The following is a 26754-nucleotide window of genomic DNA, read 5'->3' as shown; positions in this document are numbered from 1 at the left end:
ATTGAATGTGTGAGTGAGCGAGTGAGTAAATGATGTACGACGTATGGGCTTCGCTCTTAGGATGACGCACGCGTTCGCATTGCTACCGCATGGATGATGCAAGAACCATGTGGTCGACGCAAGAGTTGGCCCAGAATCCCCATTTTCCTACTACTCATTTCATTTGTGGCCATTTATTAACTGTACTAAAAATGATCAAGAAAATGACAAATAAATTGACTTATAGATCTGGCATTCGAATTCTCTTTTCTTTTAGGTCATTTTTCACGTGTTTACGAAACATTTCCATTATTTCATTTTCATACTCTGGTGGTGTTGGTTTGCTGCCCAATGCCCAATTGTAAATATCCCAATCGTTGGATGGTTTATTTATTAGAGTATCGTACATGGCTATTTGTTCTTCTGTCATTTTTTTCAAATACTTTGCGGCAAACGTGCTTAACAGCAAATCATTCTCAAGCATTCCTCGTTTACGGCTTTGGTATAGGAGCCTAAACAGCAAGAAGAAAAAAGAAATGGATAAGTTTACCGTCATTATCATTTAAAGCAATTTAAGTGAGCATAAATACCTTTGTCTGCGATTTTCTAAAGGTTCATTCGGCCTGATGGGATATTCAGGAATTTTGATGAAATCCGAATCATCTAAATGAACAATATCCGATTCATCAGTCGGAGACGATTCTTTTGAAGACAAACTTCGACCTAATATCCTTGGTTCCACAGCCTGAAATTCATTGAAATCCCCTTAAGTTCAACATTTTAATGGAATTAAAATGGGATACTTACATTGTATCGACCAAAAATTACTCCGCGAAATATAGTTCGAATCATGTTTGTGTTTCTCAATTTTGACTTTATTATGCAAAATCAAGAGACTTAAGACGGAAAAACACCATCGATATTGCTATGACAGACTATATTGACATTTCAAATCGCATTTGCACCAACTTCACACGTATTCAGAGTGTGAATGGTATTTTTTCATTTTGAATATGATTGAACCTTCAGTTGAAAGAACGATGACACTTAAAGATGTTAAAAATAATACTATCCGGGTTCAATTTGAATTGTTTTGCAAATGGAGTTACATAGCATGAGTTGACTGAACGGCAAAACTTATTCGAATGAAACGAAATGACACAAGACTTATAGTCTCATCTGTGAGAAGCTGTGAAAATTTCATCTCATCAATCGGTCCGGAAAATTTTTCAGAAATATCTCGAAAATAAACTTTTTTTTATGAAACTGGCGTTCTCTATTTGATATTCGGTTTAATAACTAGTTTAATAATAATAAATTTTAGTCAAGATGATGATAAAAATAACATTAATTAATTTTTACCAATTGTACTGATCGATTGTCCCATTGAAATAATTTTCAACACAGTTAATCGTGTTGTGATCGTTGATAATCTTGTAACTTGAATTCCGGTATCACATATACTCGCTATTGTTTAATGATGACCACATGCACAGATAACTGAACAATATACACGCAATAAGCTAAATGTTGTAGTGGACCATGGTGTGTTCATAATAAACAATTGATCGAACGGTCAGTGCTATGTATAGCATTAGTTTCAATGTAAACATGCTCGCAAGTAAAAACGAGCTGTTCAAAGTATACTCAAGTGAGATAAAATTAAAATGAAAGAGAAAAAACTGAATATTTAACAATGTAAACAAACTTTCACCAAACAACATTTTGCCGTCCAATCCACGACGCTAATACTCGTAACTAACGGAGGGTACGTGCAAAGTATTTATCATTGTATTTTACGATTTTAATTAAATATTATTAATTAAATTATAACATATTAGGTGTAATTTATTATTTTTTAAATCCGACCAGTGCATTCCGAACGAAACCACTGCTACCGCATACAAAACGCACAACACACTATCGACCGGTAAAAACCTCATAATAGGTGTGAATTTAATGGGCAAGATGAGAGAAGACATCATGCGAATGCTATGACAACTGTGTTTGTATTTGGCATCTAAAATGTTTGTACAATAGCACTCAAAAACCTCAAGAGTTCATTTGACTTTGGGTGAAAGAAGTAGAAAATGAAATCGTTTAAATCGTTTGTTATTGGCATGCATGCAGCCATCATTGGCCGATTGCTTGGAGAACGTGCAATTTATATTGTATGTGTGCGCACCGCGCGTTCAACAAACTTAACAAAAACAGAAACTGAAATACAACACGAAAAAAAAAAAACATTCATTTAATCTAATTCGTTGGTCGAGCCGCCCACTACATCCTACCTAAAAACGAATAATCCACCATATACGATGAGCATGAGTATTTATTTTGGTTGATCAGTCACACGAAATCTGAACTGAACAAACAAAAATTGCACTCACAGATAAAGTGTCAGTCAAGTGTTGCGGTTGATCAAATTGCGTCGCTTGAAAATTTAATTTTACATATTACATCTTAGTCATAGTTGGAAACGTGAACGAGAACCGTGTGGTTTGGCTTTTAATTTATGGAGAAGAAAAAATTCTTTCTGAAGAAAAGGGGTTCCAAAGTGCGGTAAAATGGTTTATATAGGTACAAATGTTTGAAAATTCAATTTAAAATAAATTTTAATCAATATTTTGTAACAATTTGTCGTATTAAATGTGTTGAAAATAACATTTGCTTCGTCATTTGGTGGTGATCTTCTCTCAAAACAATAACGACAACGAAACATTAGCAACACTACAATTGAAAACGCTAATCATTGCAGTAGCGGCGTCATGTATAATAATTAACACCGAAATAATGTGTGAAATAGGCGAAAAACGACCACACATCATTTTCATATTGGCTGATGACATGGTATTTTTGTTTTCCATTCGAAAAATTAGATTATTTTTTATTATTGATTATTCTAGGGATGGAATGACGTTAGTTTTCATGGTAACAGTCTTTTTGTTATTTTCTGGTCAACAGTAGAGATAGCCGGACTAAATTCAGATTGTATACCTATTTGATTCGCAGGTTCAGCTCAAATACCCACTCCAAATATCGATGCACTTGCTTATGCCGGTCTGATCCTTAACAATTACTATGTAACACCAATTTGTACCCCATCGCGGTCCAGTCTGATGACGGGCAAATACCCAGTAAATCAGAATTATATTTTGACCCCAATCAAATCAAATTGGAATTGGCTGCAGTCTAGTATTATTATTTATATTTATTCCAGATCCATACTGGAATGCAACACACAGTATTGTATGCGGCTGAACCACGGGGACTTCCTCTTACGGAAAAAATACTGCCACAATACTTGAGAGAATTGGGCTATAAAAATCACTGTGTTGGAAAATGGCACTTGGGACATTTTAAGCGTGAATATACTCCATTGCATCGCGGCTTCGACAGTCACATTGGCTATTGGACAGGTCATCATGATTACTTTGATCATACCGCATTCGAGCAACGACAATGGGGCTTCGACATACGAAGAGGAATGGACGTTGCCTATGATTTACACGGTCAGGTAGCTATTGCAACATTCAATATTAACGCATATTTCTTCGAGAATAAAATTGTATTTCATCATGCACGGCTAGTATACAACGGACATCATTACCAATGAATCGGTTCGAATTGTTCGATCGCACAATACATCAATCCCATTATTTTTGTACATCGCTCATGCAGCTGTCCATTCCGGCAATCCATATAATCCGTTTGTATTCACTAGATATTTATAAATCAATATAAGATTCAACATAAAAGCTAATTATTTATGACTACCGACTGTTGATTAAAGATCAAAATAAAAGCCAATCCAGTCTCTGTTCTAAACCAATTACTTTAAAACAGAGACTGGATTGGCTTTTATTTTGATAAAAGTTAATTATTTGAATATGTGCACAGATTGCCAGCTCCGGACTCAACCACAAGCAAATTTACACATATTAGTGATTTTGCACGGAGAAAATATGCGGGTGAATAAGATCAAATCAATGAGAGTTGATTGAAGTGCGATGTTAATTTAGCACCTTAATTTTCTTCATTCAGCAATGATGACACATCTTGACTATTCGGTTGGAGCTGTTGTTCATGCACTAAGCCAAAATAATATGCTAAATGATTCGATTATAATATTCAGCACTGATAACGGTGGTCCAGCTGAAGGGTTTAATTTGAATGCAGCATCAAATTGGCCATTGCGAGGTGTTAAAAATACATTATGGGAGGGTGGGGTACGAGGTGCTGCATTGCTATTCAGTCCAAAAATTGTGAAAAAACACCGCGTCTCTAATCAAACCATGCACATCGCTGACTGGCTTCCAACATTGTTCCATGTTGCCGGAGGAAATGTTGAGTAAATATTCAAACCAATTTGAACTTCAACAACTAGAATGAAAATTTTATTCAATGTGTAATCAAAACATATTCAAGGCATTTGAACGCGACTCTCGATGGAAAAAACATGTGGTCGTCCCTTTCAGAAGATACAAAATCAAATCGCACGGAAATTTTACATAATATTGATGATATTTATGGAAGTGCTTCACTAACGGTTGGTGAATGGAAAGTTCATAAGGGAACCAATTATAATGGCGCTTGGGATCAGTGGTATGGGCCGGCTGGAATCCGGTCGACGACAGCGTATAATGCCAATGCTGTATCGAACTGTCCAGCTGGTCAAGCATTGAATCAACTAAATTTACTGCCAACAGTTCAGCATATGCGAAAAATGCGAACCGATGCCACTGTTGATTGTTTGAAAAATCAAAACTCTGTATCTATTTGTCGACCACTTGAAAAGCCATGTCTTTTCAATGTCAATCTAGATCCGTGCGAGCAGAATAACTTAGCTGATGAGTAAGAAAAAATTTTGAAATTGAAAAAAAAACTCTTCAATTCGATTTATAGGTCATTTATTTACTCTGCTTTTATTCTTTCCCGAAAAAGACATCCCGAGATTCTGAATTCTTTATTGGAAAGGTTGAACGCCTACAACGAAACAGCTCTTCTACCTGCCAATTTACCGCTAGATCCAAATGGTGATCCTCGATTTTTCGATAATACATGGACTAATTTCGGTGATTTCAGCAAAGATATATAATGATGGAATGTCTATTGATCACTAAATTTTGTTAGTTATAAAATTACAATGGAAGTTATTTATTAAATTTAATCAACCATTTTTCTTAAATCTTACTAAATTTTTAAGCTATAGCTGGGCTTTTAAACCACCGATTTTTTTTTATACCGGCATATCTTTGAATATAGAATATTCGTATTTACATTATATTTACAATATAGAACAAGAATGTGGCGCCACCGCGTGACATTTTTAAGTTCTGACAAATGTCATAATTGTACCTTTGTGCAAAACATTGAAGAGTAAATCCAGACCGGTAAGAGATTTTTGTTTGCCAAGAAAGAAAGAAAACAAATCAACAACGTGTTTTTATTTATTTCAATAGAATTTCCAATTAAAATGGCTGCGAAAGTTGATCTAATGCAAATTGCATCAGAGGATTTTGTCGAGTCTGAATCAAAGATATTGGAAGACACGAGTTTGGTAACACAAAAAGATGCAAATCATCGTACAATTTTGCATTGGGCAGCGGTGATGGGAAAGGAACGCTTGGTGGAATTCTTGTTGAAATTTAAAGATTCCCCATTTGATGAGCCTGACGATACCGATGCGACACCACTAATTTTGGCCACACTGAAGGGATCATTGCCGATTTGCCGAATGCTCATCGATCGTGGAGCCAATGTTAACCATCGAAATTCGAATGGCCATACACCCAGTAAATTAGAATTATATTTTGACCCCAATCAAATCAAATCAGAATTGGCTACAGTCTAGTATTATTAATTATATTTATTCCAGTTAAATATGCCGGTTCGAAAAACCATAAAGATCTGTTGTCGTATTTACTTGATCATGGTGGCGATCCAAATGTACGAGACCATATAGGTGACACACCGTTGCATCGGGTTGCTTCGATGGAACATCACGAATGTCTTCGTATTTTATTGACACACCCCAAATCAAGTCCAATAATTTTGATCAACGCACAAAATAATCTGGGTAATACTCCACTTCATTTGGCCTGCGAAGGAGATGACGCAACCGGTGCCATTTTGCTCATCGATGCAGGGGCATCAACGGAAATCTGTAATAAAGAAAAAGCCAGCCCACTCGATGTGTGCAAACCACCGCTTAGACGAAAATTGATGGAACACAAAAATAAAACTACCGCCAATTGAATGTTTACACTTTGTTGTTTACACACATTAAAATAAATTGTTGATGCCTAAAGGGACAAAAATATCAAAACATTGTTTTCTTTCTTGTTCTATCCCAATTTTGAATCACACACACGCACACATACATACATCTACATTCATACACATAATGAAGACATACATACTTATATGTGGTAGTATGTTGTTGACATTTCTTTGGTTTCAAACAGTGTAAAGTGTACACCCATGATGCATTTGAGTAATACATGTCTTATTATTCATGCAGAAGTCTGTCACAGTTTCCTGTCTCAATCGTTCATTAAAGGCTAAAGAAATATTCCATAAATAAATATCAAAACGAGCACAAGCTTGTGGCTAACATTAGTTTTTTGCAAACCAGATGAATAATTGAGTAAAGTTGATGTGAAAATATCTCCGTAATTGAAAACAGTAAGATCCATAGAAGTTACGAATGAAATGCCATTGTTGACGGGATTCCATAAAAAATGATAGTTGTTGTTGTTACTGATGTTGGTGCGCAAGTGTTGGTGTCAAGTTGAGCCATGTAACAGGCAATCCAAAATAAAAACAACGAAAAACAACAACCATAAACCCATAACACGAATACGCGCACATAGTTTTGCGAGTGTACAAATGCAAGAATGAACAAGCTAGAGGGATACAAAGGCAAACAACAGTGATGGTGGTAACACTACCGTGAAGCGCAGTGTTGTACATATTTAGCTTCGTTTTTCATAGTATTTTTTTATTCGTGTATTCATTGGACAATGCTATTTTTGAGAGCAAAATAATTTATTTGTTTACCATTTGGCTCGTCATTTGGGGGATTTCTTCTCCTTAGAACATAAAATAAACAGAATAAAAGTCCAAATCAACGACCTTATAACGCAATGTTTGAACAATCCGCATCAATAATAAAAATTATAAACAAAATAGAATGAAATATAATTTTTTTTCAAGTTTATCACGGTAGAGTGATTTGAGGTTCCGAGTCCCCACAAACATCTACTCCAATTTAAGTTTTATTTGCACTGTGAATTCATAAAAGATAAACGGTTTACGAAACGTATATTTTCATTGCCCAAAGCCAAAGTTCAAATGTAAAATGATAAAAATTTTAATTCTTCCTACTTCTTGAACACAGGAATATACTACATATATGCTAACATATATCGGCTGTATAACAAAAAAATGAGTAAAAAAAGCATAAGAGTAAAAAAAAATTCATAATCTATATATAAGATTATTGCTAATCTACACACGAATATTTAGACGAAGAAGAAAAAAACATACACACATATAAAGTTTCATTGGAAAAAAAAGCGGAAAAAGTGAGTAGTAAGGATGGCGCTATCAAATTCGGCATTGTTGAGGCCGCAGAGTATTTTGCAACAACTATTGGAGGAGATCAATTTTCAGCGAGCCAAAGAAATGCGACAAATGCTAAAAGATGGTAAACTTTAATTCACATATATTGCGAATTGAATCCCAGAAAAAATATTACTATACAATTGCGACCCTCCCAAATGTAATTTATTATTATTTGTCAATCGAATTGTTTCCTTCATTTATCCATTTCGATATCAATATAGATGGCGGATTTGTGATGCTGCAGGGAACAACATACTGGACTGATTTATTTGTGCGTCATTTTTTATTCCAAGTTGAAACGGAACAAAGCATCGACTCGGATGATTTACTATTTTTCGTGCGAAAAAAACATGTGAAAGGTTCATCAAGGCACATGCCAAAATTTGAAACTGATGTCGATGTCTATCGCAAAGATTCACGAAAACTACCAATCGGTGATCCAGATGTTGATTGGGAAGAAACGGTTTATTTAAATTTAATTATTCATCAATTTAACTATACGCTTACGTTGGCCATTTGTACACGTACATCACCGAAAGAGCTGCAAGTACTGCGGCGTCATTCGCAACGCGTGTATGCATCACCGAGCCGCCGAAAAATGGACACGAAGGGTGATGGCGAAGAGATGACTTATCCGCACATTTGTTTTATGGTGGACAATTTTGATGAAGTAAGTTTGTAATTTCAATTTGAGCGTTCGATGAATTTAAAAAGAGTTTGGCAAGTTTAAACCTACCATCTAACGAATTCATAGGTATTTTGTGACATAATGGTTCGTGATGGTGAGATGGTTTGTGTAGAGTTGGTGGCAAATGACCGTGATGGGACGGTGCAAGGTGTTATCTTCTTAGGATCGATTCGATATGATGCACTGAAAAGAGTATACGATGCAAGAGTAAGATGGAATGCTTGTATTTAATTTACCGAACTGTATATTCCTAATCAATACGATTGATTCATTTTAGCAATCAAGCATAAGCTCTAAATTAGCACAAAGAATGACGTTTGGCTTGTTCAGCGGTGCTGGTCCTCAAACGCGATGTGAATTCGTGCGGATGAAGGGACCACAGGGAAAAGGACATGCTGAAATGGCTGTAACTAAACCAAAAGGATCTGGCGTTGAGACGCCCACCAGTGAACCGGGGTAAACAGATTTAAGCCTAATAATAATAGTAAAGGAAGATAATACTGATGAAATAATTTGTGGCATGGTTTGGTTTTCATTCATTGTTGATAGATTTTGTATGACTGATATGTATGACGAATGGGATGAAGATCCGGATGATTTTCTGAATTATCGCCATCAGCGGCGTCTTAGTGACCCAAGTGCAAATTTAAATAATTACAACCGTTTCGGTTGGAAAACCAAACCAACACCAGCCAATGATCAGACTACGAAAGCAATGTCGCAAAATGAAGGTTTAGATAGTTTGGCCAGCGAGGTGTCCGAAATTGAAGCTGGTGACTTGAAAGACGGTAAGTCAGTGATATTTGTCAAATATCGTTTTTATTTATAAAATTGTATAAAACGGTAAGTATAATACCATTCTGAAATACCTGTGGTTTTTTCGTTTTTTTTTTCTTGTTAATATTCCGTTCGAACATCTGTTGTTTATTTCATTTTGTTGTTGCTATTGCTTGCCAACAATTACAGTCGAGAAAATTTCATCACCAATGGCGTCATAATTTCAAGTAAAAAAATTACAAATATCATCAGAATCGAACCAAATTAGAAGAAAAATATGTGTTCAAATAAAGTGCCCAATAACGTACGTACGTAAATAAATCAATTCAGGATTTAAACTTCAATTTATTAATTAAATGAAATCGAATATATATTCGATGGGTTTTTTCTTTGACATTGTAATAATAAGAGAGCATTACAGATTGAGTGATAAAAAAAAAAGTACCCAAGGCGAGATTCGAACTCGCAATCTTCGGCTCACTCACATGAATTTTTCAGCTCAGTAGGAGGCCGACGCGTTAGCCATTACGCCACTTGGGCGCTACACAAGACTGAACTAGTTAGCAATATAACGTCAACGTGCTTTTTTCCCATTGAAATAATAGCTGTCTCGCTTCCACTACATACAAATGATGATAGTAGTCGATAGTCATAAACACAACCGGTGTATTTGTTCATTTCGGAACAGAACCATCGCCATATCGAAGCTATTGCTCTTTTGAGATTGCGCATGTATCGTACGAAAAATGATACTTTTAAAATGAGAATCTTTAAAATTTCACCAATATTCTCTTGATTGTATTTCATATATAATTGATAAAATAATTAAAATTTCCGAATTTTATTCGAAAAATGCATTTGTGCGAACTATATAAATGGCATTGGATTTCAATTCGCTGTATTTTCACAATGTATATATATCTATTGATTTATTTAGAAAAAATTATTTTTTGGGAACTTCATTGGAAAATTGTTCATATTTATGTTATCATTTAGGGAGAAAATGAAAACCTAATGTGTTTATCATCAAATGTTCAGCTCATTACATTTTAAAATGCCGTCGTGGTACATATATCGAAGACACAAACCCAAATGAAGCTTTGTCCGTATCGGTGGTTGCCAATATAAACGCATGAACACATCCGAAGGATAGACAAAGAAGAAACTTTGTGTCAATATATTGCCACTGTGTTCATATCACAATTTCTTATACTGCTTTTCATCATAATTTCGACAAAATTCATCAACTTGTTCTTCCACTCTTGAGGTTTTTTAACTGGACTTTTTCGATATGCGAATAGATTCATTTTGTTTCTTTTTTCTCTAAAGTTTACAAACAAATGCACCTTACGGACTACACTGTCACTATGCACTGTTTCAACATTATGGACACTTTGCAACAATGTATCTTATGGAGCATTTGTTTACAAACAACAACATAGTGCACAAAATAAAACTCTCACTTTTGCTTTGTCTTGTCATTGGTTTTTGTTTTGGCTGTAAATATTCAATGAATTTGGTTTTGTGAGTTCACTCATTTTTTAAGTTTTAAATTTATGGTCATTGATCGATCGGTCAATATTCATGATTTTTATCATATTGATGAAAATTTCATCAGGTTGAAATCCGTACCATCAAACGCTGAACCGCTAAAACACAATGGTAAAACTGAAGCCAATTACAATGTAGGGGAAGCAGAGCCAAGAATTCATCTTCAATTTCGTTAAATTTATTACTTTATTTTAAATCAATTTTTTGTTTGAGTTTTATTGTTTTCATTTATTTTCAGTTTTAAAGAAGCTCACATTTAAAAATGTTGTCTCTTTATTTTAAAACTTATAGTTCTGACCTATTTAGATACAAACTTAGCTAAACTTCATCTCATAATGATTATTCGATGCTTTGGTTGTACATTTTATTTACTTAAAATTTTGTTCACTTTTTATCTTTCTTTGTTTGAATATTGCATAGATGGTCTGAGATCTGCTTCCCCAAACAAAACCAGCGTCAAATTAAATCGACATAGTGCATCGATGGTTACGACGACTACTACGGCGGCAGCAGTAGCAACAATAACACCACCACCATCACCACCACCATCACCATCACCATCACCACCAACAACAACAGCAAAAACACCAACATGTTGCAACTGCTTTGGCCCATTGAGGAATCAATGGGGTGATGATGACGCAATATCGAATCAAATGTCTGAAATATACTGTCGCACATGCGATGAGGATGATCACGAGGTCGTGCATATACCGAAAAATCGATACGATTCACCGGCCATCCTCACCAACGTCACAAAACGGACAATTCAAAGAAACAAAAGCCGAGGCCGGGCCATTCAACCAAAAGTCCATTCTCAAACAAAAATGCCAAATATTACAGCTATAATAAATGTCGACAAAAAAGTGCATGAAGAAATTATCGAAAATAACAAGAATAATTCAGAGGATTTTGAGCTCGGCGATGATATAGTTATATCTAGTGATAGAATGTTCGATGATTCCAATTCAAGTACATCAAAAGCAACGCGAAATATGATTGACACAAATGAAATGATCCGAGTAGTTCGTGGAAAGGAAGAGTTACCAGTTTCATCTGAAGTGCAAGCTGAACCCATTCAGCAATTGTGCCAAAGTTTTAATACGCAATCGAACAATAAATTAGATGATCACAAAACAAACGAAATGAATTCGAAAATCCAACTACCAGATAAAGTGATTTGCACACATGACCATCCATTAATTCTGCACGATAATAAGATGAATTCAAATGAAAGCGCCGAATCAAAAGCAGAACACAGTCAAACCCAAATCAATAACGTGACTGATGACTGTAATACTAATAATAATAATAATAATAATTATAATAATCAATCAATGACAGTGTCAACGTCAATATTAGAGAAACAATCAATTCTCAAGCGAATGCATCGAATGTACTCAACATTACCGAAAATGAAGAAAGTATCAACGGTTCAAGCTGAAACAACAAATTGTTGTCCATATTCAATTCCATCGCGAACCACAGTTGATGGCACCACAATTTATTACATGTGCGATATTTCGAAAAATGTGATAAAAGGTTCTCAAAAATCATTTAAATCAATTCAACTTTATGCCAAATTTTAGCCAAACTGCTTATTTTGCTTATGGATTCTGTCATTACATCAATTGATACACAAAGAATCAATTTGTATTTGTTTTTTTTTTAAAAATATTAAAACATTGTTTTTTCTCGCAATTTATTCCATAGAATTGGATGATGGTGTTTCTAATCCACTGTGGGCTAGCAGAGGATTTACGCAAACATTTCATTTTTGGAAAGAGCATCGGCGACAACAGTCAGTGCCGTTGAATGCATTTTTAACGTACATAACATTGCCTTGGTGGAGCATTGCTAAAGGTATGCGTATATTTGATTTCAATTTTTCTAATTTTATTTGATCGAATAATTAACAATGTACAAATTTTGCAGATCTATTGGATCATCGTGAGACCCCTATACTAACCTTCTAAAAATGTTGGACGATAAAACGAGATTAGCTTGAGCTGCCTACGGCAATACATGTGCCGGAATTTTGTATTGTTTTTCCACCTAAGCCGTTTTTAATGAGTTTCTGAATCCCCAAAGGCTATATTATAGATAGTAATTTATTTATTTTTATATGATCGTAAAATAAACACATGCAAACTAGTCTCGCAAAAAACGTAAAAAAAAAAATTTCGCGGTAATGTAATTGTATTCGCTATTTTTTCGGTATTTTTGGTGATTTCAAACAAAAGCAAACCCACTTCACTTTTAGATGTTCAAACTTATGACTAACAATAATGAAAAAAAATATGAATTTGAAATCTTCACCAAAACAAAGTTTTATTATGAAAATTGATGTAAATGTTGGTATTTGTGATTTTCAAAGAATTAAAAATGTATTTTAACTCCCTCATTTCTTTAACTCTCACCTCAATGAAGACCCCATCCCAAACGTTCGTAAAAACATTAAAGCTGTGAGGAAGTGTATGAAAGGATAATTTAAAAAAAATGACAAAACTCGTATTCTGTCTACTCTATCGATCTATAGTCCAATAGAAAAAGAATCGTTTTCCCAATCGAGGGAATATAATCTTCTGAAGAATGCATAGAAACATGGGAACAATAAAATATTCTGCAATATTCGATTAAAAAACAAAAAAATCTCTCATTTATATTTTCGAAGAAAAAAAAATGCGTTTGCACAACATTTTCAGATTTGAATTGGTAAATCTATTGCTACGTACAAGAATTTTCTAACACAGACCATTTCAACCCTTTCTGATGCATATTAGTTATGCTCAGATTTTTTGGAAAATTTGTGCACATAATTGAATGGTTTGGAGCGAAAATGTTATACTGAAAAGTTGAGTTGAAAAATGTCAAATGAAACGGAATAGCTACACAGTTCACTATAGTTTAGTATACAGTTTACTATCCCTTTTCCGCTCATTCATCATGGACATTTTTCCGCACAACTTTTCTGTATTAAATTTTCGCTCCAAACCATTCAATTATTGTGCTTGCCCGTTTCCGATAGATGTGATTTTCTTTTTAGTCAAAAACGATTAAGTTTTCATAACTATTTAGATAGTAATTCAAAAGCGATATTTTCTAAATAAACGGACTTTGCGTGAAATTGATATGTATTGTATTTGACTACTTCCAAAGGTAAATAAGAATCGGTTTTTTTAGTCAAGAGTACCTGCACCTGCACCTGCATATGATGTGTGTTGATTTGCAACATGTACGCATATTTCTTATTTGACAGTCTAAATTCACTTGTCTATTTTTGTGTGTGAAACAATAGAAAGTTTGTGAAGTGAACTACACAAATACAAATCGAAACACTTTCCTTTCAACAATAATGTATTATGATCTTCGAGTCGTCGATGTATGTCGACATTTCTAATGGTATGAGATGACGTGTGTGTGACGTGCCTGTGTGCGTGCACGCTTGTTCACAACGTAGGCCGTCATCATTTTGTTCATTCATTTATTTATTTTACTCGTTTGTGAAAATGCAAAAGCAACATGTCTTAACGATAAAAAGCATATATATATATATGAATACAATAAAAATATTTATCAAAGAATGAAGAGAAATTAAAATAATTGTGGAGATATTAAGTCACGATAATGGCAAATGCAATTGCATAAGGTAAATTTTCGCTACAGCATCACAGACGCTGTTGCAGCAACGATGCGAAGACAACATTGCGAGACGAACAACAACACCGCAATTTGAAACGAGTTCAATAAACCCAACATTTTCATTTCACCAAATCAACAAAATGATATGATACGTTGAGCAGTTTTTCTTCATTTTTGACTTCTAATAATGAATCAGGCATAAATTTGATTTCGATTGAAGGGTACTTTTGTTGACTTGAACGTTAAATTTTTTAATTTTGTCAAAATAACGGGTCACTATGTTGTTTTCCCTACAGTTAACATCTTCTTGATGGTATTTCGTGGTTTCTTTAAAAACACACCAGTGTCTAAGAATCTAGAAAAAGAAGATGGACTGATTTAGACTTGGCGAAATAATACATATAACCCAAACCTCTACACGTGAGCTCCAAATCAATGGAGAACTACGGATGTATGTTTTTGACTTAATCGTCAAAAGTTTTGCGTATGAATGAGCTTCGTGACTTGAACCATTTTATATGCATACTCATAAAAAATTACCAACAACACATCCGAAAACGGTATCGACAGATCGATGCGAATTCGTTGTTGTTTTTTGTGATTTGTTTTCATAAAAGGAATCGGTTTTTGTCTCATAGACAAAAGAAAACGAGAGATCATTGATTATGATCAGTCATGCGTGTTGCGGTATGCTCAAAGTGGAGTCATTGCTATGAAACACTTGTAATATCGAAGATTTCGACATGCCGTAAAAATTTTTTTGTACAACTTTGATGAAGACAGCGTGATGGAAAGAATTTTTAGCCTTTTTCTCTTTTCGGAATTCAATTTCCAACACCAATGAACATAGCATAATTTAAATGCTCCGAGGCAAACACCTCCAGAAGAATGAAAAAAAAAAATGTTCTTATTCGAATTTATATGCATCGTGCATACGACGGATCATACGTGTCAATGTTTTCATTATGCGTACACTCCCCATAATGTAGCTCTGTATTTTCCACATCGCTGATTACTGATGCGATGCGATGCGGTTAGTGACATTCGTGAATCCGCGCTGCGCATTTATGTACATGTATGTTGTATTAATCGTGTGCGCAATGCAACCATCCAGTGGTTTTTTCATTCCTTCTTGATTTATTTGCTGCTGCTGCCGCCGTTGCCGTTGTCGTTTTTTTGTTCATTCTCAATTGAGTTCGTCTGAATTGTACACTCGCGCGCCATGATCTCATACATATTCAAAAAGCGAAATAACTATTATGTTGAAACGCTATAAATTCTAATGAATGGAGAAAAACAATAAGAATAACAATCGAAAACAAGCACAATTTTTTTTCAACTTCACTTAGTATTTAGTGTTTAGCATTTTAGTTGATGTCTGCGTATTCGATCAAGAAAAAGAACCAACCGCTACAATATATATTTTTTTTTATTTGCCACAAATTGTGTGTAGGGTGTTCGAAATGGAAATGATTTTAATCAGCAAGTAGTAGGATGCGGTATTTTGACAAAACAATATCGACAAAATTGAAAATCGGTGAAACGGTACTTTGGTACTGTTATTTTGGTTTTGTCATTACATTGTCATCGCCGTGTTTGTTGCTGTCGTTTTCTCGCTTCTTTCTTATTTTCGTTTTCAATTCGACCTAAAAAAGCGAAGGGCGACACGTTTTAAGATAAAGTAGATCAACAAAGCATCCACACGAGACACAATCCATTGGAAAGGTGACAAAGAGAAGCGGGAGAAATAAAAAGCGAAGAAGAAGAAAAATGAACAAGAGCCAAGAGACAAAAAACGAAATAGACACTAAAGATTAGAAAATGGAAGTAACACACATACAAAAAACTACCGTCGATGTTGAAAGATACCAAAACAAGTAAAGTAAGTAAAAAAGTGAACTACAAACACAGAAATGCATTCGAGAAAAATAATAATGAGCTTGGTAATACGTACAGCTCTTGAATCTCGTTAGCTCTATATTATGATTCATGGCTTGTTTGCGCTTTAGGTAAGTAGCCATTCTGCAGAAATAAATAGCCATCTAATGTTACCGAATGAAAATAAAGAGAACTTTTCTTCTTTGATATGCGTGTGACTCACAATTGTGTGGTGCACACGTTTTTCTTGTTGCACAGTGCAATAAAACGTGTTAAAGAAATTATTACGCCTTTTTATTCATTTTATATTCAATTAATTGTTGACAAATACAATTTGTAGACTTAAATTCTAAAGTGAACAATGGTAGCAACAGCCATTCTTCCTGTTGTAAATAATCGATTCGAATCAAATTCAACATTTATTTCAATACATTCACCATACGACTCTTATAAAATTCCTTCAACTTTTTCAACATCGTTTTTGTTGATCATAAAACAGTTGGGCATTTGAAATAAATTTGAATTTAAGTGTCAATCACCAATGTGGGGTTATTAAAATGTGAGTTTTGAAAAAAGAACAGTCATGTGTGTAGGCGACATCAATCATCGTTACCACAACTTTCTTTAAAGTCAGATTTAAATTTTTTTTTTCAATTACCAACTCTATTTTTACCATTACATGAACCTGAAATGTCCATAATTGTATGTTGATCACAGAGAATTTGATTTGAATTTATTGAAAATATTAATTTTCACTAGGGGCTTCCATGTATATTCCATCCAAGAAATATACACCATAGATGACAGTCATACGAAATATTCACAATACTGGCAAAATATGCACCATATTCACGGAATATACACGATATTCATGAAATATACACCTCATATTCACGATCGGTACCAAAGATTTGACATTGCCGTAAACACATATTTTTTACATGCTGTGTGTATTCTGTGAATATGGTGAATAATATACACGGATTATATGCAATATTCACGAAATATTCACACAAATACGAATGTATATTTTGACTTAAAAGCCCCTAGAATTTTCATTCCGCGAATTGTTCCAGGATATTTTACCCATATATTGATTATTTAAATTTTATAAAAGAATTCTATAGAATGAATCTCTATATACGCATGAAATTATATTAAGCAACGCAATTGATTCGTCAATTGCGGTCTTAACGGAAATGTTTGAATACAGTAGAACCTCGATTATCCGTCAGGCACCGGACCAGAGCATTGACGGATAATCGAAAAAGACGGATAATCGAGACTTTCATATAAATAAAACAAAATAATCAAAATTTCCATACTTTCTAATTAGTTTATGACGTTTGGTGCATTGTCCAAAATATTGGACAATCTTGTATATACGAGAAGTGTACCGAAAACGCAAAGCCTCTGATTTCAAATCTTATTGTGCGAATGTACAAGGGGCACACAATCGATTTTGATTATGAAAGTTAGTTGGCAACTTTATTCGTATGTTCAAGTGAAATAAACTGAAAAATGAACTGAAAAAAAAACTTTTCCACCTTGAAAAGGTGTGACGGTTAACGGAGGTGACGGATAATCGAGGTTCTACTGTAATCAAAAATTCTACAAAAAATCTGCTAAACATTTCCAAAACGAAGCAACATTGAAAGATGAAGCGTACTTTATCACAAAGTCAAGGATACTTTTTATCTTTGATAAACGTCCATTTTTGGTTATCTGGCTGTGTTATTGTTCCCTTTTCATTGTGTTTTAAAGAAGTATATAGACTGTCCCAATAATTGAACTTGAATTGAAAGTTGATGAAGTATATCGAGCATCACATTAATCCGATCGATAAAGGAAAAACCAGTGACGATGCCAGCCAACTTAAATGTTGAGAAGAAGAGAAAGAGAGAAAGACGAAGAGAAAGAGAGAGGCTGAAAATAATGATAAATACAAAACCGAACGAATATAAAAAAGAAAGCCAGATATCGAAAGAATGGCTTACACGTTAGAGTAAAAAAAAAACAGATAAAGTCAAATGTAACGAAACCAAAGAGACTTGAGAGATGCTATGGCGAGAAAACGAGAAATACAGGAGAAGAAAAAAAATAATATGAGCAGACATAAGCCAAAACCCAAAGTCATACATGTGTGTCGAGCATACAATACTATCTGTGTGTATACTTGATGAATATGCCAGGTATGAAAAAAGTAAACACTTTAAGAAACGACAAAAAAGGAATAAGAAAGAGATAGAGACGAAGAAATGTGAGCAACGACTGGATTACAGCAGTAGATCGAATGGCATGGCTATGATTTTTTTTTTCTCTTCATTCCTCGTGTTAGCTGTTCGTCGTCTGTTGTTTAAACTTTCATGTCAGTTACTTGAATCTTGTTGAACGGATACGGCGTGTTGATGGGCTCGGCACGCTTCTGCGGTATATATTGTTCGATTTGTTTGCTTAAAATAGTGTGAGAAAAGTATGTGTACTCATGTTCGTTATTAGCAACGAATAATTTTGTTAATTGCAAAAAAATGAGAATGAAAAAAAAAACAATTAGTGATAGACAATTGACTTGATTTTGGGAAAAACACTTGATCAATGATAAAATACGGAAATCCAAACCAAAATTTCGCTTAGTTTCGGTTCGTTTTTATTTGGACAAACCACAACGTTCGAATTATCAGTGTGCTATGTGAGCCGCTGTTAGTAAGATTACCACGTTCCGAAGTGCAAGTGTGATGTGTTTTTCAGTTTAAAGTTTATCGAACACAGCTCACACACCTTATTCTCTTTTGTTTCGCTGTAATATATGCATACGTATATATTTTGCAAAAAAAATTTTTTTAAATGCATTAGTAACATATAATTCGAGCTATAACAAATCAGCGCAATGACATTCGCTGCTCTTTTTGCATCGTTAATAACAATTAGATGAAAAATAAAAACAACAATACAAACGATCTTTTTGTGATCCGCTTATTGGTTATGATGTGTGTTTACTGGTGATCACAACAGCAAAATCATTGAACGTTCCATTTGCTATACATAAGAAGAAGGGAAAAAAAGCGATCGGATAATAAAGTGAAACTAAATTTTAATATTCAGCACGATCTCGCTGCATCGGCCATTTCGCACAAAAGACTTGTTTCAAACAATAACAATAATAACAAACAACAACGAGGCTGCTGCTGCTGTTGCTGTGTGACTGTGTGACTGCATATGTTTTTTATGCATGTACGTATCGAAGCAAGGCAGCGAATGCCGATTTGACGAGATTTCGCAGTCGAGTGTTTATTTCGCGCGCATAAATGCAGAAATATACATATTTATTTGACTAATTTGAGTTTTCTAGTGAGCACACACATATTTTGGAATTTATATAATAATTTTACTTGAGATCGGTGTGATTTTTTCTTGTATACAATATTTGATTCGTGCACGCGCCGTCCCATATTCATTGCATCGATTTATGTTTCTACATTTTTTTTTTAATTCTTTCTGTGAGATGTGTAATTGCATGGAAGTCAATATCCAAAAAAGAAGAAGAAAGAAAAAATACGGTGAACATCAACACATAAAGAGATCATATATCGAGTGAGAAAACAGTGCAAAGAAATTGTACAATTCTGATTAAAAAGCTATACAAATTACATTCAAATTGAAATCATTGAGAAATCAGTGATTTATGTACTATAACTTTTTAAAAGAGAGTGGCAAAACTATCGTTTCATAAAATTCCAGTAGCATAACCAGAAAACAAGAACAATTTAAACAGTTTAAATGAGTGGTGAACATATTGAGAGTAAATAACAATTCAATAAGCGTACATAAGCTCCAACAATAAGTAGAACTAATAGTTGAGTGTTTTGTTGTGCAAGTTAAATGCGTGCGAATATAAAGCTTATCTAGAAGAGAATAAACCATTGTGTGCATTGTTCTTTTATTTTTTTTTCTCTCTCCTCCCGCAAACTCATTGTTGAAAACATAAGCAAATGGTACAACGCAAAAAATCACCACATCAGATTTGTGTTTTGTTTTCATTTATTATATTTAAAAAAAAAAATAAAATGACATACAAAAAGATCAACAATAATAAATATGCAACATAGTAAACCATTGACTCATTCCCAAATGAACAGTTTAGACAATCAGTTAATTTCTATTTTATACGCACATTGAACAAAAAAATTGTTACTATTTTTCAAAAAAAAATTCATTTAGTTTTCTACACGCCGTACATAAGTACGTAAATCCCACGACGGAGAGCGCATATACCACAGCCATACGGCTACCGGGCGTGCACACGTACAAACTTGCAGTCGCTACCCTCGGTCGTGAGTATCGAACTCGACAGTTGAGAGGCCCTCAAAAGTATATGCGTTTCAGATTGTATTTAACACAAAACGTGTGCATTCGTCGCCTTGCGAATTATACGGAGAGGTAGAATGAAAAATATTCGAGTCATGCACAACACAATACATTTGCTTCTGTATTGGTTGCAGTAGCGCAAGAGTAACATTCGTTCGTTTAGATTTTATCAAAAAAAAAAAAACATTTTTCATATAAAAATTGAGCGGAATTTTTTTTTCTTCACCAAAATTCGAATTAACAAATATGGAATAAAGAAAAAAAATCAATTATCCTCAGTCAGTTTCGAAGCGATTTCAAAATTACAACAAAATGGAACATTCCAGAACACAGTCGATTGATTGGTTTGTATGCGTGTATCAATGTGTCATCGATCCAACCGAATGGATTCGCACAAAAGGAACAATGTGTGTGTATGAAGTTGTAACACAGAGGTTTTTGTTGCCAAGTTGAAATTGCACCTATTAATAATTAAAAGACTTAATGCATATTCAAACGCGCATCGATCGAGCATCGTATTTGAATTTATTAACTGTGTGAAAAATCAAAACCGTTTAGTTACGGAGCGACTTTCAAATATGGTCGACATGTCGTTGCATGCATTTGCTGTGGTATCGAAGGAGTGTGAGCAACAAACTGAACAGAAGCAATTTGCTGTTCATATTTTTGCATTTGGAAGTGTTTTTATTTTGAGAAACCAAATCATCGGCCAGTGTCAAGCAAATCGTTGAATGAATAGAGACGCCGAAAATCAAAATACATTATGTACAATAAGTACCCGGAATACATCATTTTAGCCGCTTCTACGGAAGGTATTACTTATACCACTGCCACAGCTATACTAATTGACATATTGAGTTCAAATTTGGCTTGGATGTTTGTTAAGGTTGTACCAACTCAGGAAAAAAATACTTTACACGATACATATACCTGAAGCGGCTAAAATGATGTATTCCGGGTACTTTTTGTACATAATGTAAAACAATAAGTGATAGTTTAGACAATAGTGGGACTTAACACAATAAGTATAAATATTAAATAATAGTGAAACATTTTATCAAATAATATTTAATAATAATGATGTGAAACAACTTTTTAACAACACAAAAAGCAAGCATATTCGCTGTCATTTTGGTTTACGAACTAGTTTTTCATGTGCGCAAAACTATTATTATTCAGAGACACGACAAAAAAACAAAATAATGAATACAAAAGAAATTCACAATTTAGTTCATTTAGACTCTGTCGCTCTCTGTGTGTTTTGAACAGTTTTCGTGTGCTGTGCGTGTATACTATACGTTGGTTTTACATGTTCTCGCATTTTATTTTTATAAACAACGTAAATTTATAATCAAAATGAACAGAAATACAGTGACAAAGTTTGTGTCACCAATGAATGTGATTGATAGTAAATCATCAGTCCATTCAATGGCCCATCATATACCGCCATCAACACAGCAATCATCGTTAATTTCGACAAATGGCAGTTGCCACAGCGGAAGTAGTACAAACACAACGAACAGCCTAAATTCGCATTCAAGTAGCTGCGGAAGTGGCTCAAGCCCATTGGAAAATTTGCCAAAGAAATTTGTCTCAAGTATGCGTACACTCTTTGATATAATGGATGATAAACGGACGGGTTTTGTGCGATTATCGGACATTGAAGCGCGATGGCAAGATGATGGTTCAAAAGGATTACCACACGGTGTGATCGATTGCCTAAGGCGTGTCACTCCGGTGTCCGGAATGTTAAGTTTCGAACGGTTTTGTGCAGGCTTGAAAATTTGCTTGCTTCGTAACCAAGCCAACGATTGTAAAATGGGCTCGATTGATAGTAACAGCAACAGCAACAATATTGTCATCAACAATGAAAACAACCGTAATAGTAGCGATAGCAATAAAATTAACAATAATCATGGTAATCACATGAATAATATCCTTGCCAGCACCGCTAGCATCAACGAGGATACGAATAAAACAACTCACATGTAAGTGTAGACGTTGATTTAAAAATTAGTCATTATTAATTTTGTATTTGATTTGTATAGGTGGTTTTTGGAGGGCGATGCACCCCATATTTCTTAGATTAAAAACCACAATCCCTTATTCTTGCAAATTGAATATAATATGTAACTTTAATTGTTTTATTATTATTTGTAAATGAAATTTTGTGTGTACTTTGATATGCAGATACAAAAGATCTTCATTACCGGTGCAACGTACATTAAGTTTACCGAAATTGAGCCCGTGCAGTGATGGTGATTCGTCATCGGATCCGTACATAATGCCAGTTATACCAAGTGTTTATGCACCACCAAAACCACCACGAACTGCTTTGCTTTTGTCAAATGGGTCGTCAAATTCATCCAATGATTCTAAAGATCGATGTGACAAAGCTGAAATCCGAAATGCATTACAAAACTGGCAAATGAATGTGTTGATGAATGAATGGGAGGCCAAAGATAAACGACGAGCAATGGCATTACCAAGCACCAGTTATATTAATCGAGATATTAATCGAGGCACAGCCGATGGATCATCGAACAATACAATAACAAATCACACGCCATTTCAGCAACATCAACAGCAACAACAACAACAAACATCATCAGCACAACAATTGAACTCAAGTCAGAAGTCATCACCGTCAATTTACCCGGCAAATCGTTCACCCACACTCTTGGAATTTCAAAAGAAGAGTAATCGACGTCGCGATGATCGACGCCGCCACACACTTCAGAATGGTATCGATTATAATATGTTGAAACGGATTCGGCATTTCGAAGAAGAGAAAGGTGAGTAAAGTGTCAAAGGTGATGAAAGATAAGTGTCAAAAGTTCTGTTAATCCTAATGGCAATTTTTCGTGAACTTTAGATAGACTGTTTGCGATCATAATATTATTATCATTGAGATCGTTAACACACTCCGAATGCTCGGCTAAAAATTCCGATTCAATTTTTAGCTCTATTTGTAAACGGATATCATTATATTCTTCATCTCTTTCTCATATATTACCACTTTTTCGTACTAGATCTACTACTTGATGGTTTGGTTGCAATTGAAAAAGCACAAGAATGGTATTTCAAGCAGATTGCCTTGATTCAGGAGAAAATGAAATCTTTAGGTCGTGGAGACGGACATTTGGTAAGCAAAACTCATTTATTCTTCATTTCATGGAATATAAACTATTTTGTAATATTACACGTAGAACTCTCGCTTTTATCACTTCTTGCTACAAAAACAGATCATTTAAAAATCATATTTTCTTTTTCTAAAATGTAATCGTACTAGCGACCAACGTATAATGAAACACCGAGTCTCAATTTAAATCATACCCACAGAACGCAACTTCTTACTCAAAGAGCGATTAATGGAGATGATAAAATTGTTCAATTCAAAGTGTTACTCATAAATTGGATCTAGTACTGACTATGCTTTCCCATAAAAAAAAAGTTCCTTCAAACTTGTAAAAATTTAATTCGAAAATCAAAACTGCATTTATAAGATCCTTCTTGAGGTCACGAGAAATCATTTTTTTTTTCTTCTAGTATTATAAACTAAAGTGAAGATCGTTTTTTTTGATGATAAAATGATTATTAATTCCATTGATTCAATTATATTTCTCTCTTCCCTAAAATAGGAGCAGTGGTCAGACGCCTATGAAGAGCGATTAGATTTGCAGCGAGCTCGAATAATGGAGGTAAATCGGCACTTGGCATCGCTTGAAGAGAGCTGGGAACAGGGCGGATTTCCAATGCATATGAATTTAGCGGTGCGCAATCATTACTACATAAACAACAACGGTAGTGGTTTGCCACAATTTTTTGATGTTCAAATGAATCAATTAAAAGTACAAAATCGAAAATTGACCGAAGAAGTGAGTCAGAAAAGCGAACGAATTACAGACTTGGAAATGGAACGAAAGTCACTATACCGTGAATTGTTACAGCATCAGCAACAGTATCAGCAAATGCAACAGCAATTATTACGGAAACAGGGGCATATTTTATGCGGAAATGAAGAAGTTATATTCTAAATATGCACACCGAATTGTTTACGTTAAAAATGTATTCCATAGCCTATTAGAAAAATGTATTTTTTTTTAAAGAGCACAGTGTTTACGTTGTCTGAAATTTATTAGATCGTTTTATTGGATGATTATTATGATAATAGTAATAATAATGAACAAATCACAGATAAACACACAGAAATAAAAATAATTCATAAATTTTAGTCGTGTTTGCTGATAAAATTATTACTCATTTCAACGCAGTTTTATATATTAGATTAATGTTTTTATTTCTCTGCTCTTTTTGCACCATTTAATATTCACTAATATGTTAGAAGAAAAAAAACTACAGTTAGAAAAAAAATTAGTCGGATCGGAATTAAGAAACATACAGTTTGAACGAAATTGTTATATTATTTAGATTTAATTGATTGATAATAAACTTTTAGATAGAGTTGGTCAAAAGTCGATCTATTCACCTGAGTTCATAACATTTTTGTTATTCATAAGAAAATTCAGTGAGAGATAATTCGTTTTGTTTTTTGGTAGTTAATTAAAGATTTTTCGTATTTTTTTCATAAATTTTCTCCCAATCAACTCCATCGAATGGTAAATCACTTTTCACAAATGGTGATGTCCAGCTCAAATACCATCGAACGCCAAACACCATGCGAATATTTTCCATTAGTCCCAAATCGAATTGACGCAGAGATTCGTGTGTTAAACAACCGCGCCACACATTTCGTAAATGGTAAAAAAGTAGAAACCCCGTGAATACAGCGCCAATCATATTTAGTAAGTACATTAGTAGATAGTATTGATAAACCGATGCCTCAAACATTAGCATTGCCAAGGGGAAAATGATTTTGAATATTGTGATCGTTGTGTGATATTCAACACCATGCACAAACCATACGAAAATCGTGTTCAGCACGCTTGAATATGCCGTTCCGATGAATAAATAGAAAACAAGGCATATAAAATATCGCTGATTGTGATGACCAACACAGCACCCTGTTGAAAATTTTGAAATTACCATTTAGTCTTAGTATCAATATATTTTTGGTTATGTTTTTCGTCTGTACAGGAATACATACCAGTAAACATGCAATGGTGATCTCTCTGGGCAGAGTAACAGACAAACACATACATAGAGATGGAGGAGGAAATAAAAGGAAAATAAAAGAAAAAAATAAATATAAATCAATTTTATCCAATTAGAAAAATTATATTCTGATTATGAGTAAAATTTATTTCCGGATACAGAACTTGTGCTCAAATTACCTTCAGGATGCAAACATTACACGTTGTACAATGCCAGGAACGTGGAGGTGTTACAGACTCACAGATCGCACAGAATTTCCACAATGACGAACTTGCTTTGGTGGGTCGAACAATCCGTTGGCCAATTATGCTTGTGTTGCACAGTATCAATGCCATCATATTGCTAACTATATTGAAAAGTATGAAGGTCCCAAGTACGAAATTAAATGCACACATAAATGAATCGATGCTGAACAGGGCTGGTGTCACAATCCATAGTTCAAACCAGTAAGTTAATGGAATTGCCAGGGCCAAGAACAATGTTGTTGCCCAATCACTAAACGTGCGCGGAAATGGCCGAGTTCTTATCTTCATTTTTATCGATTTCCCTCCGTCAGCTCCTTTTAATTTTTTGTTTGATTGAAAAACCAAATCTAATTCTTTTTAGGGCCAAAAATCCATTTTTTTTTTTTAAATATTCCCTTGTCTCGGGAGAAAAAAGAACTAAACTGATCGGTTAATATGATCTGAAAAGAATGAAATCGTTTTATTTTTTTCGAAAAAATAGGTCATCAAAATATAATTTCTCGATTAAAATTAAAGCATAGCGGAAGTGCTAACAATATTCGACTCTCAATTATCCAATTCTAGTGCTGAGATTAAACGTTTGCTATGACAACAAATTCAAAGTGAAACACAAAATACAGTTTATAATTGCGATTGTATCTTCACATGCTCTGTTCGTTTACGGTTTGTTTGGCACTTTTGTCAACACATTATCTATGAGAAATTTCAACGCTTGACATTTCTATGGTACACGAATGGTGCTCAAACACTTTACATTCACGTGTGGTGAATATTTCATATTTTTATTTCGTGAATTAATTCGGTTTATTCTTCATTGAATTTTTCTTAAAAAGTGGTTTTAATTTTCTTTTCGAAAATGTATTAATTTTTATGGTACAAAGCATA

At 34.2% G+C, this 26754-nt stretch overlaps 6 protein-coding genes and 1 non-coding gene across 31 annotated transcripts; 4 read left to right on the top strand and 3 right to left on the bottom strand.

Moving 5' to 3' along the window:
• Positions 1–2: 2 nt before the first annotated feature.
• Positions 3–933, bottom strand: LOC129576004 (succinate dehydrogenase assembly factor 2-B, mitochondrial-like). Its single transcript, XM_055460337.1, has 3 exons — positions 787–933; positions 570–724; positions 3–491 (listed from the first exon to the last, which is right to left on the bottom strand). The coding sequence occupies exons 1-3, from the start codon at positions 829–831 to the stop codon at positions 221–223; spliced, it is 471 nt and encodes a 156-aa protein (XP_055316312.1). The 5' UTR covers positions 832–933; the 3' UTR covers positions 3–220.
• An 87-nt stretch (positions 934–1020) lies between these two features.
• Positions 1021–5084, top strand: LOC129576002 (arylsulfatase B). Of its 7 annotated transcripts, none has more exons than XM_055460332.1 (12): positions 1073–1747; positions 1821–2150; positions 2447–2559; positions 2705–2829; positions 2886–2910; positions 2992–3116; positions 3200–3496; positions 3570–3688; positions 3880–3950; positions 4024–4330; positions 4408–4833; positions 4885–5084. In XM_055460332.1, exons 3-12 carry the CDS (start codon positions 2547–2549, stop codon positions 5075–5077), a joined length of 1701 nt encoding a protein of 566 aa, XP_055316307.1. In that variant the 5' UTR covers positions 1073–1747; positions 1821–2150; positions 2447–2546; the 3' UTR covers positions 5078–5084. The 7 variants fall into 7 exon arrangements, with proteins under 7 accessions (XP_055316303.1, XP_055316307.1, XP_055316306.1 ...); XM_055460331.1 differs by having other exon boundaries at positions 1821–2378; XM_055460328.1 differs by having other exon boundaries at positions 1021–1747; positions 1852–2559.
• Positions 5085–5232: 148 nt separating this feature from the next.
• On the top strand, positions 5233–6307 carry LOC129576003 (26S proteasome non-ATPase regulatory subunit 10-like). Its single transcript, XM_055460336.1, has 3 exons — positions 5233–5372; positions 5442–5774; positions 5858–6307. The coding sequence occupies exons 2-3, from the start codon at positions 5456–5458 to the stop codon at positions 6235–6237; spliced, it is 699 nt and encodes a 232-aa protein (XP_055316311.1). The 5' UTR covers positions 5233–5372; positions 5442–5455; the 3' UTR covers positions 6238–6307.
• A 90-nt stretch (positions 6308–6397) lies between these two features.
• LOC129576001 (uncharacterized protein KIAA0930 homolog) lies at positions 6398–13028 on the top strand. 6 transcript variants are annotated; one of them, XM_055460324.1, is made up of 9 exons: positions 6398–6666; positions 7510–7690; positions 7830–8278; positions 8363–8503; positions 8574–8752; positions 8846–9084; positions 11045–12166; positions 12338–12487; positions 12560–13028. In XM_055460324.1, exons 2-9 carry the CDS (start codon positions 7582–7584, stop codon positions 12598–12600), a joined length of 2430 nt encoding a protein of 809 aa, XP_055316299.1. In that variant the 5' UTR covers positions 6398–6666; positions 7510–7581; the 3' UTR covers positions 12601–13028. The 6 variants fall into 6 exon arrangements, with proteins under 6 accessions (XP_055316299.1, XP_055316297.1, XP_055316300.1 ...); XM_055460322.1 differs by having other exon boundaries at positions 6404–6666; positions 7382–7690; XM_055460325.1 differs by having other exon boundaries at positions 6404–6666; positions 7198–7690.
• Trnar-ccu (transfer RNA arginine (anticodon CCU)) lies at positions 9516–9613 on the bottom strand. The gene is made up of 2 exons: positions 9577–9613; positions 9516–9551 (listed from the first exon to the last, which is right to left on the bottom strand). It is a non-coding gene; the product is annotated as a tRNA-Arg (tRNA).
• Positions 13029–18395: 5367 nt separating the features above from the next.
• On the top strand, positions 18396–24987 carry LOC129575996 (probable serine/threonine-protein kinase ndrD). 13 transcript variants are annotated; one of them, XM_055460311.1, is made up of 6 exons: positions 18521–18617; positions 20789–21274; positions 21505–22497; positions 22700–23304; positions 23542–23654; positions 24151–24987. In XM_055460311.1, exons 3-6 carry the CDS (start codon positions 21866–21868, stop codon positions 24544–24546), a joined length of 1746 nt encoding a protein of 581 aa, XP_055316286.1. In that variant the 5' UTR covers positions 18521–18617; positions 20789–21274; positions 21505–21865; the 3' UTR covers positions 24547–24987. The 13 variants fall into 13 exon arrangements, with proteins under 13 accessions (XP_055316285.1, XP_055316282.1, XP_055316289.1 ...); XM_055460310.1 differs by lacking the exon at positions 20789–21274 and having other exon boundaries at positions 18396–19492; XM_055460307.1 differs by lacking the exon at positions 20789–21274 and having other exon boundaries at positions 18511–20136; positions 21621–22497.
• On the bottom strand, positions 24628–26668 carry LOC129575998 (probable palmitoyltransferase ZDHHC24). Of its 2 annotated transcripts, none has more exons than XM_055460318.1 (4): positions 26404–26668; positions 25804–26309; positions 25617–25641; positions 24628–25533 (listed from the first exon to the last, which is right to left on the bottom strand). In XM_055460318.1, the coding sequence occupies exons 2-4, from the start codon at positions 26155–26157 to the stop codon at positions 25073–25075; spliced, it is 840 nt and encodes a 279-aa protein (XP_055316293.1). In that variant the 5' UTR covers positions 26158–26309; positions 26404–26668; the 3' UTR covers positions 24628–25072. The 2 variants fall into 2 exon arrangements, with proteins under 2 accessions (XP_055316293.1, XP_055316295.1); XM_055460320.1 differs by having other exon boundaries at positions 26488–26668.
• Between the last annotated feature and the right edge of the window lie 86 nt (positions 26669–26754).

Source organism: Sitodiplosis mosellana, unplaced genomic scaffold (assembly GCF_009176505.1).
Source record: "Sitodiplosis mosellana isolate CC-2019 unplaced genomic scaffold, AAFC_SMos_1.0 Smas_scaffold_6170, whole genome shotgun sequence".
Lineage (NCBI taxonomy): Eukaryota > Metazoa > Arthropoda > Insecta > Diptera > Cecidomyiidae > Sitodiplosis > Sitodiplosis mosellana.
The sequence above is the reverse complement of the archived record's forward strand: the minus strand, read 5'-3'. Positions and strand labels throughout refer to the sequence as shown.